Source organism: Hirundo rustica, chromosome 1 (assembly GCF_015227805.2).
Source record: "Hirundo rustica isolate bHirRus1 chromosome 1, bHirRus1.pri.v3, whole genome shotgun sequence".
NCBI lineage: Eukaryota > Metazoa > Chordata > Aves > Passeriformes > Hirundinidae > Hirundo > Hirundo rustica.
Genome location: NC_053450.1, coordinates 115,986,384 through 115,997,182, shown reverse-complemented (window position 1 = coordinate 115,997,182; position 10,799 = coordinate 115,986,384). Strand labels below are relative to the sequence as shown.

Sequence of the window (10,799 nt, the reverse complement as noted above, 5' to 3'; positions counted from 1 at the left end):
TAACTGAACTGTTAGCCAGTTTCACTTCAGTTTCCATCTGCTTCTCATATTATCTTGTCGTAAAGTCATAAAACAGAGGGGGAAAAAGCAATTAGAAATACTAAAGAAAAGCATTCTTCTTAGATACTGTTTTTGTCAGCAAAGATTAGTGTGGACTGTAAAGATCTTTGTAAACAAAAAGTGTTCTTTACTTTGCCAACCTTCTAGCTAATTATCAAAGAAACCTTAATGAAGAGAGTGCTCTGTAACTTTAAGAAGTTTTAATCAACCATCAAATATACTAAGTCGGGCACTCAAAACTAATTCTTCATACCTCCAACATAATTTGTATAATTCTGTATCTGAAGGGAATTACAGAAAGACTTGTAATAGGATTTTTATTTTAAAAATGCATGTCTGTACAGCTTTAGAGATAAATTAAGAGGGCTTTAAAAAGCTCATTTTTTTTCTGTTCTGTGACTTTACATATGTCAGGATCAAATTTCTCCTAGTTCTTTGTGTCATGCTTTCTCAGGTGGGTAAGCTGGGATAGGAAGACACAGTGAAATCCAGCTCTTGGATCCAGGGCAGATCTGTAGGTGCCAGGGACCAAACTCAGCAGCTTCCCAGAGTTGCTCAGGGCTGGAGATGCTCCCTGCTGAAGAGTCAGTCCTTGGAAGGACTCATTCATCTCTAGCCTCAGCCAAAAAGCCCTCTTATCTGTCCCTGAATTTGTGCTTTTCCCATCATAGGCAGATCCCCTGCACATGCCAGCATGCTGTAATGAGCAGGTGAGAACTGACAAAACTGAATTGCTCTGTATTCAGACATGGCTGTTCAGCTTTTGTTCAGTTGACCACCAGACCTCTGTCTTGGCAAAGATACATTTTGGCCTTACGTACTTGGTTGATTTAGAAAAGGTACTAAATTACAGGCTTGCTTTAGCAGTTAAAATCTCTCTGTGTGGCTGTAATGGCCAAAATGTAATGAGACTTAAAATTCTCCGAACTGTGACCAAAACTCACGCAACAGAAATGCAAAGCTTTCTTCATGAGAAATAAAGAAGAAGAAGAAATCCAGCCTCAAATCAGTGATGAGCTGTTCAGTGAAGTCTCTCTGAGCTGTAGCCTCGAGAAGAGATCTTTGCTCTGTGTGCATCCCCTTAGACAGAGCCTATGGCACGGAGAGGAGCCTGTGGGATAACCTATGTCAGATATGATGTCATGAACCATGACTGCTGCAGGTGAAAGGGGGGTCTGTAGCCAGTTTCCGTGGTAACTGGCAGGCACCTGCAGCTCACTGACGCAGTAGTGGATCTGTCCTTGTCTGTGCACAGAGCATTCAGTGATGGACATATGTAGCTGTCCTAGAAAAGCCTTGGCAAAGGGTTGATTTGACGGAGGGCAAGCCTTTCCCCCCTTTCTAACAAGCCATTTTCACTTCTGTTGTATTGAACTCTGTTCCTCAGTTTATTTGGCTTGTATTTGGCAATATTGGGGATAACTTTTATTGTTTGAAACATGACTTTCTTTTGTGTTACAGTTCACAATGAATTTGCATACTGGCCCAAATTTACCTCTTGTTTTGCTGCTGCTTGAGGTTTTGTTTTGGTAGCTTGCTTTTTGCAGAAGGAAAGAAAACATATCAGCCCATGAACTTCTGAAGTCATGGAAAGCCATTTCCTGAAGTTGTAAAGATAGTATCATACACAAGATTATGAAAAGATCAATTCTGTTCTTTATATAATGTGCAGTGTGTCAGGAAGGTTTGTTTGGATTCTTTAGAGTTGTGATTACCCCTCATAGCTGCTAAAGTGTTAAATTATAATAGGTTTGTAATCAGTTCCTGTGTATCTGCTCCTTTTGTGGTATCTTGCTATGCATCCTGAAACTTCGGTCAACAATGCAGATATTGCTTGAGTGAGGAATGACTAAGGCTTGTCAGACATGGAGATTAATTCTTCATTTGAGATATCTGTAATTATTGAGCACTATTTCTGACAATATTCTCCAAACCAGTAATTTAAACACTGTTTGTGCTGCTCAACATTGACACATTTCATTTCATGGAAGAGTCATAGAATCACGGAATAAGTTGGAAGGGACCTATCAGGATCATCAAGTCCAACTCCTGGCCCTACACAGAACACCCCGATCACACCATGTGCCTGAGACCATTGCTGAAATGCTTCCTGAACTCAGGCAGGCTTGGTGCTGTGACCACTTCCCTGGGGAGCCTGTTCAGGCCACCCTCTGGGTGGATCTTTTCCTGATAGCCAGCCTAAACCAGCCCTGAACCAGCTTCATGCCATTTCCTTGAGTCCTGTCACTGGTTAGGGGAGTGAAGAGACTGGTACTTGCCCCTCTCTGAGCAAGACAAAGCACAATTAAAAAAAAAACAAAACAAAACCATTCTCCAGACTCCTGGAAGGGTTTTGGTAAGTGTCTATAACTAAACCTGTTGTGCATGCCTTACATGAGTGCCAAACAGAAGAGATGGATAATCAAGTTTTGTGTGCTCATATAGGGATGCCTAATATGCTTTAACCTTCTTTCTTCCTCTCTGTTGTTAAGAATCAGTAATGTTAAAGCTAAACAGCTGGAAGCAGTTTTATCACTTTGCAACAGTGCCTGGCCATGTACCACAGGCAGGGCCTTCTGAAGCCAGGGAATGCTGGGGCAATTGCAGTTCAGGCTTTTGTTCACGGGGACATCACGCCTTTAACCAATCAAGACTGGTGAGCTAAGAAGTGAGAGGGACCTCCTGTTGTCTTCAGTGGTTTTGTACTTCACAGCTTCCAGAATAAATGATTACTAAAAAAAAAAAAAAAAACAACAACAACAAAAAAACCCAACCCTAAACCTCAGCACAGCACTTAAAGAAGTGCCTGTAGAGAGTATAAATCAAACTGGCCATTAGACAGACCATAAGCTTTCAAAAGCTTTGGGTGTTTTTCCCAGAAAAAAACAAAGGTCATTTTCAGGAATGTACTAATAGGCATGATTCTTTTGAGATGCTGATGTAGGAACAGTCAGTATAAACAGTCCAGGAAAGAACAGAAGAAATGTCAGATTCACCTTTGAAAACCAAAAAGATATTCTGATAACCTAAAAACACATTTGCCTTAGTTCTGAGCTTAAACTGCTTAGTAAACCTGAGCTGTGCAGGTGTTTCCTCGAAGCTGTGCTCGTGCATTTGGAGGACTTTAAGTCTAAAATATATGGATCTTAGAAACTGGGTGTGGTTTTTAATAGATACCTTTGAGCACAGGTTACAGTGTCTTCCCAGCTGGTAATTAACTGGTTAATTTAAACCCATTTTCAGTGCACTTTCATCTGGTTTTCATTTAGGGTGTGGTGGAGTTACCAGTGTGTGAGCTGGGTGCTGTGTTGGAGAAGGTTTTTAAGTATCCATCAATAAATACTATGTTTGAAATAGGTAAGAAGCCAGTTCCTCATGAAGTTTGGCAGCATAAGGACACCTAAATCTGTCATCAACGTTTTCAACAAACACTACCTTGTCTAGTAAATTATTTTAGTGAAAGCCTAATTAATAATAGCTGTGGACAAGCAGATTAATCTCACCTAGGGATTGCTTGCAGCTGTTGGATCACTTTCTCAAAGTCTTGCCAGTAGTGTCCAGCATCCTAGAAGGTGGATTTGTTCCACTGAGGTCCACAATTGCTTAATGCCCATTTCAGCAGGCATCAGCTGTAAGCAAAGGACAGGACAGGAGTGCTGCCTTAATAGGCACAAATCTCTGCTTTCTTTTTTATTTAACTTTTCATGTACCTATACACTGAGCACAGGTAATGTGATTTACCTGCTCTGTGATGTAGTACCATTAAGTTTCAATGTGACTAGATTAGCTGTAAATTTTGCTATGTGCAAGAAAATAATGATTTCTGTATGCCCTAAATTTGCTGGATATTAGGTATTTCTGTATGCCCTAAATTTGCTGGTTGATCTTGGACACATAGCTTTTTCTCTCTCTCTTTTCCATCTGCTAAATGTAGCTGATTACCTCTTAGCAGACCTCTTAAAACAACAGTTTGAAATCTCCTGATAGAAATAACAGCCAATTCTTATCTAGGGTTATTATTTAGTGAAACACCTGTACTGGTAACAATGGGACATAGTTTTAGTTACCCCCAGATAAATCCCATGTTATTAGCCATGAGTTTGCTCTTCTGTTTTAGTATCTCACTGACTTATTTTTAAGTCTTAAGATCCTTAAAACAGACCAGGTACTTTCACTTCGTTGAGCAACTTCATTGTTCTTAAATGCCAGAGATGTAGGTGATAGCCCTGAGTAGAGCATGTGAAAAGCAGGCACAAGAATCATGGATTTGCTGCAAGAATAACTTCAGAAATGCTATTAGCAGCAGCAGTATGTGTGTGAATGTGCTACATGATGAAGGGAGAATCCCAGTTTAAGTGTTGTTGCTAAACAAGTGACGAAGACCTTGCAAACAGTATGAGAATCTATGGTTATATTAGTAATAAATCAGATCTGGTCTGCTACCTCCTAGACATAGGGTTTTTTCAGCTATTGTAATTTTTCTAACTTCAATTTAGTTTGTGTTGTTTTTTTTTTTTCTCCCAGCTTTTACTAAATGCTGTAAAGAAACTGGTCTTCTGATGGTGGTGAAGTGTCGGCAGGAGAACACAGCACTGAAGGACTGTCTGGTTGGCTAGTAAGTCCCTCGTGAATTTTTGCTGGGGTTTTGTGCATGGCCTGTACTAATCTAGAAATGGTAACTGTTCTGAAAAGAGCTGGGTTAGGGACTTCGATGTATTTTCTGAAAATGGTATCTTTGCTTTATTAAAACCGTGCTGGACAGGGCCCTAAGTGACAAGATTTTATTTACCATATGAATTCATGGCTACAGAGACTCCCTTCTTGATTCACCTGGGGACAGATTTCTGCCCAGAGGATCTTCAGCCCTTTATTTGCTCTGGTACATCACAGATGTAGGGATGGGGGCGCACAGTGAAGCTTCTTCATAACCACCTAGTGAGACAGGATAAGTTAGTTTTCATTTTGCTTTTGTTTTTTAAGATTTAGTCTGTCTTGAAAGTGTCCTGCTGTTGTGAACAGCAGCAGCAGGAGCAATGGGAAATTGTTATATATGAGAGGTCAACTCAATGCCATGGTGGATTGAAACATCTTTTTTGGAAGTCCTAATTTACCCTCAGTACCATTAGGCTGAAGTGTTAGATTCTTGAATTTCCCAGGGTGAGGGCTGTGAATTTTTTGAGATTGACTGGGAGAAAAAAGAGGTTGGTTTGATTTTTTGGTGTGTCCTGCTCTCTTAAACCAGTGATTTGGATTAAAAATAAATGCCTTTGAACTAGTGACAGTTATTCTCAAGTATTTAGGGACTGATGAAAAAAAACATGTGCAGCCAGGCAAGAATTTAGGCCTAACTGCTGTCAGAACTTGCTGCAGTTACTCAGTTTTATTTGTCTGTTCCTTCACCTTTAAAAAAAAATAAACAAAATGCTTCTGACAAAAAAAAAGTTAATAGTGTTGAATAGTTATACTTCATAAAATTATGAGAGAAAGGAATTTAATGTAATGATCAAGGACCTCCCTATCTACTATTAAAGACATACACTTGAACCTATTCCCAGTAGTTACTTGGGTGCATTAAAAAAATAAGTCAACTCCAGCAGCTTCCCATGCCGAGGAGGGTAACTGCAAATGAATTCTTCAGCTGAACTTAAGTACCAAATGTCTTTCCCTTTTTCTGCCTTTCCTCTTGGTGGCTTCACTGCAGAGGCTTGAAAGGGACTGTGCTTCAAAAGAGAACAGTATCATGGCAGATACATCTTTTTGTAAAGTACCTAAGCATTAAAGTTATTTTACTGTTAAAAGCAGACAAGTTTCCTTGGGGTGTGAAAGGAAGATCAGTTATGAGTGGTACTCATGCAATATCTGTTCAGTATTCCAAGATAAAAAAACATGTATTTTTCTGTCTTGTAGCTATTCTGATCCATTATTCTATGAAGAATGCAAAGAAGAATATTTGAAGCAAAGAGAAGAATACAGAGCAACTGGAATTAAGAAAAAAAGACAGAAGTTTACTCCGAATGTGTGATTAAAACTTAAAATGAACTTTTTTAATATGCAGTATGGATTTGACTTGATTTAAACAGACTTAAATTGTCTGTACTACTCTGTGTGGAGTTTAGCTGAAATACACAAAATGAGATGAATGGAGAATAAAATAATGTCTGAAATTAAGAATCAATTTTAAAAGTTTTCGTAATTAAACATCTATAGCATGCTGTCACAGTTTGCAGGAGAGGTTGCGAAGGTGCGTTCCTCTACCTGGACTTGAGATTTTGTTACCAGTGTACAGTTTGAAGTTTACAATTCCAGAATGTCCATTTGGAATTTAAAGCCTATATCTGGCTAGATGAGCCAGGCTACATAAAAACTTAAGGGTGAATAATTTAAGCTGTATTAACTGATCACAGATTGGATGTACACTGAAGTTGGTACGTTAGTCATCACCTGAAGCTGACTGTGTATGAAGATGCACTTACTAGAAGAGAACAGTGCAAATGCAGAAGAGCTACTCAGATCAATGTGAATTACCCTTTTCACCACCGTGTTGCCAGATGAGACCCTGGTAGTACTTGTGCCTGCACTGTAATTCATTTTTAGGTCTACACTGTGACACTTTTAGGCCCACACTGTCAGAAGATATGGATGCCTTGTGCTTGTGTGTGTCCCAGCCTGACCATTTCAACGCTAGAGGAGAAAGTAATCTCATCCAGACCTTCCTGGAGAACAGGGAAAAGCTGCCATGCTTCAGGAGTGAGTGAGTGACCACATTTGCAGAATTATTCCAGACAGAGGTGAGTAAACAACTAAACCAGGGATGGAAGATGCACATCACCTCTTGCAGGAACTAAGTACATCCCTCCTTTAAAAACAGCACACAAACAATCTTTTGTGTACTGATACCTGAAGCTGTTTAATTGTAGGCTTGTCCAATGCTTAAATGGCTTCACTAGAGATACTAATATAAAGTTTTAGAAACTATCTTGGAGTATCCTCCAAGCATTCTGAAGTAAAACTAAATTCATTAAAAGCAAGGATAGGCTGCACTTAAACTTGGTAACTTAAATGCCCTGATTAAAGAAGAAAAAAAAGTAATTTTCCAAGTAAGGAGTAGGATTTGATACTGTTCCATTAGAAAGGCAGCATATCACTTGTTTAATACTGTTTCACTACAAACGGTATTCCTCTCTTCAAGGAGGAAACTCAGGCTGGACTTAATGCTGCAAGTTAGTCATTGCCCTTTATTCTGTGCCTTTTACTGCAATAATCATTAATAATGGTTGCTTCAGCAGGTCGGGTGGAGGACTGGATTTGTAAGTGACAAACTGAAAAGATGTGTAGCATTCTGCCTTGTTAGGTGGCACTCAGCTCTAAAGCTAATCAATTTGAAATAGCTTATGTGGAACAGTTCCTACGCATGTTCTTGGCTTCTTAGCTCAAGCATTTTGGAAAACAAAAATGTTCCTAATTAGTTGTTTTGCTGTACGTATTTTAAAAAGGAGGAAAATTAAGGTAGATGTTAACGTGATTTTAATGACAGTGACTCTTCTTTTGTCCCACTATGAAAATCTGCTGTATTTTCAACCTCTGAAAGCCAGCCTGGGTGTTTGAAAGTGTTGGCAAAAGCCCTTTCCCAGAAGATTGGGGTGGGAGTGAGCATTCTCTTAGGGGCAGTGCTGGGTGCTGCAAGTGGTGTGTGCCTGCACTGAGGGCTTACCCTCAGCTATGACTCAGCTCTGAGTCAGACAACAGCACCAGCAGTGGAAGTCTCCTTTTCTGGCTCAGCTGAAATTGTGTGCAGCAGGTGAGTGGGATCCCCCATGCAGTGACCAGAACTGCAGGGGAGGAAGGGATGTGTGGAAGGGAAGCTCAGGTGAACCTGCAGCTATTGCTCCCCACCCTTCAATACAGGCTCTGTGTGAACGGCAGCCACAACTCACATCTGCACTGATGTCACACCTGGAATTCCATGTACTGAATGGTGCTGTCAGCCATTTATTTCTCTTCTCCTATGTCTGGGGTATTGAAGCTCCTCTGTTTACTCTACTATGCACTCAGAGCAGGGACTGGCCCTTGGATCATGCATCAGCTTCCTCTGTAATACACTTCTAGCCTTAATGTGATGTTCCCTCGCTTTGAATTCTTGGTTTCACACCTTTCATTTAGTATCTTGTGCATACCCTGTACTTGAATTGCATTTACATCTTTTATTTAAAGTTTAAATAAAAGAATGAGTACCAGGACATGACAAACTCATACCACTGAATTACTTTCGGTTTTGGTTTTGTCTCAGCTGTAAACTCTCCTTCCTACTCAGGTTAACTGGAGGCAGCCCTGGATTCTAAGCAGTGTAAGGAAACACAGCACAGGGGCCTGTCTGCCCTCTTCAGAGCACTCGGCAGGTGCCCAAGACACCCCCATTTTTCACTGGAGGCTGCACACTCTGGCTTTATTAAAGGACTCTTCAAACTCCTGAGGGGAGCCCCCTACAAATGGAAGAGCTGAGAAGAAAGAGGGAGAAGGTGTCATATTTAAAAGTTTGCCTTCAGAGAGCAAAACCCAAACTCAGAGGGAAGATGTAATGCAGTTTGTAATGCACAGGGTTTGCAAAGGGCAGTGGAACAGACACTGCAGTCTGAGACATCACCACATCACCCAGAAATTAACCTGCAAGCCAGAACCTCATTCTGCTCCACATTTAGTACATCCATACTTCTCCTCAGGATATTCCTGCAAGTAATCCCTCCATCCTTTTTACTCTGATGATCAAAAAATGGTCAAGTAGGCTTGCAATGTAAGTGTTCCCACCTAGTTAAAAATTGGTTCAGTAACAGTAAGCACCTGGGTGTTGCTTCTCCCTAGGTCAAACAGCTGCACTCTAACATGATCATCTTACCACTTTTATTACTGTATCTCAATGTTTGACTTTTTCTCTTCCATCTTAAAATACAATTAAATTAATTTTGCAAGACAGTTACCACACAGGGTGGAGTTTTTTTAATACTTCAACTGCAACTCAGTTAAAATTAGTGTTTACTGCTGGTCATAAAAAACTAAAATGCTTTCATCAACTGCCCTATTTCATACAATTGCAAGTAGTAGCACCACTCTCCCTGAAGAAAGGGTCAAAAACCTCAAAAAATAATTAAAAATCAACACCAAATATGCCACCCTCCCCCTCCTCCCCCCAATCCTTTTTTTATACTCAAACTACAGAGAGAATCAGGGAAATACCTTTACACGTCTGTGTGTCCTCTATACTGTCCTTCACAGGGCCTGTCTGGAAATTAGAAGGCAGTCCAGGTGTTAGTCAGGTACCAGAGCTCTTCACTCTTCCTTTGCCAGCCCACAGCATCATTAAAGCTATAGGCGTCTCAAACACAAGAGTTTCAAAGTCTGCTGCAAGCTGGTTTTGGAAGGAAATTCAATCTACTTCATCCCACCAGTATAGTTCCTGTGATACTTACATTGGCCTGTGTTTCATTACTTGTAATGGGTATTGTTTTACTGTAACTCCACCATATGTCTCCTGCTGCTCCTTTTTCCAGCTGTAAAAATTGGACAGTGTATCATAGCTAATCTGGGGGTTTGCTTTCTTTAATATGGCTAGTTCACATGTGAGGAAAGATAATCAGCTGCACATCACAATACTGGCAGGGAAACTTGAAACGTTCAGATTTTTAAAATACTTAAAATTAACCAAACAGTGCAGGTTTACATATAAGTTATTAGAAGGTGTATCCAAATACATATTAATCAAGTTGCCATTTACTCTCTTGAATGTGCAATGCAACAACCTCCTCCTCCTCCCCTAAAAGCTAGCTTTCATTTCAGTTAAATGGAGTTTGTGCTTTCTTAAATTAAAAATTGTCAAATTGGTGGGATGGCGTATGTTTTAAAATGTTCAGAGTTTGCATTCAAGTTAAAATATTTATTTGGGTTATTTACCATAATTATTTGAGAACTTTGGTCCTTAGTATATGCAATTTTACAGTTTTATAAAACACATGCATACTAATACCAGAACTCCCTTACTACAGCTACTTCTCCATGTAATTTGCTGTCACTGATGAAAAGATTTCTTCTTCTGAAAATGAAAAAGCACTGTAAGCCACTAGTGGTGTGGATTTAAATGACTTTTCCACCTTCAGTCAAAATCTGATTGTAAGCTTCAGACCAATACATGCTTCACAAGCCAGGGAGCTCCCAAGTGACTCCAAATATGGGGACTTCTTTTCAAATGCTACAGCTTGGACATGGCAATGAGTGAGTGGATTGGAAATGCTGCCTGCGGTAAACTCTCTGGCATCAGTCCCTATTATCCCTAGTTAGCAGCAGTGCTGCTGGAGTCCCTCTCAATAAACACTGCTGCTTCATTCTCCAGCATGGGAAGAAGCACAGAATATAGACCAAGGGTCAAATGCAAAACCTGGAAATTCTCAGGTTCTGCACAGAAAATCCTAATTCGACACAGGACATAACAGGCTAACTGGGAACCTTTTAACACAAGCAGTCAAAGCACCACAACTTAAGCTAACTAAATCCTTCGGATTTCAAGATCCAGGAGGATACTTCTCCCACAATATGCTGATGCAGGCTACAACACACAGCTGTTTTTTTTTCTCTTGTGTCAAAGTGATGAACCTCAAATCTAATTGTTTGTATTTGGAATAACATTTATACACAATAAAGGAATTAAAACTTCAGCAAAAAAATTTGTGCCAAATACAGAAAGGAAATTTGTT

At 40.0% G+C, this 10,799-nt stretch overlaps 1 protein-coding gene across 1 annotated transcript in view; it reads left to right on the top strand.

The window, feature by feature from the left end:
- The window catches only part of CMC1 (C-X9-C motif containing 1), a 42,505-nt gene extending 36,274 nt beyond the window's left edge, over positions 1-6,231 (top strand). Inside the window, exons 3-4 of the mRNA XM_040055366.2 lie at positions 4,585-4,675; positions 5,968-6,231. Of these exons, the coding sequence (XP_039911300.1) occupies positions 4,585-4,675; positions 5,968-6,082 (206 nt within the window). The 3' untranslated portion in view covers positions 6,083-6,231. The remainder of the gene's footprint in view (positions 1-4,584; positions 4,676-5,967) is intronic.
- The last annotated feature ends 4,568 nt before the right edge of the window (positions 6,232-10,799 follow it).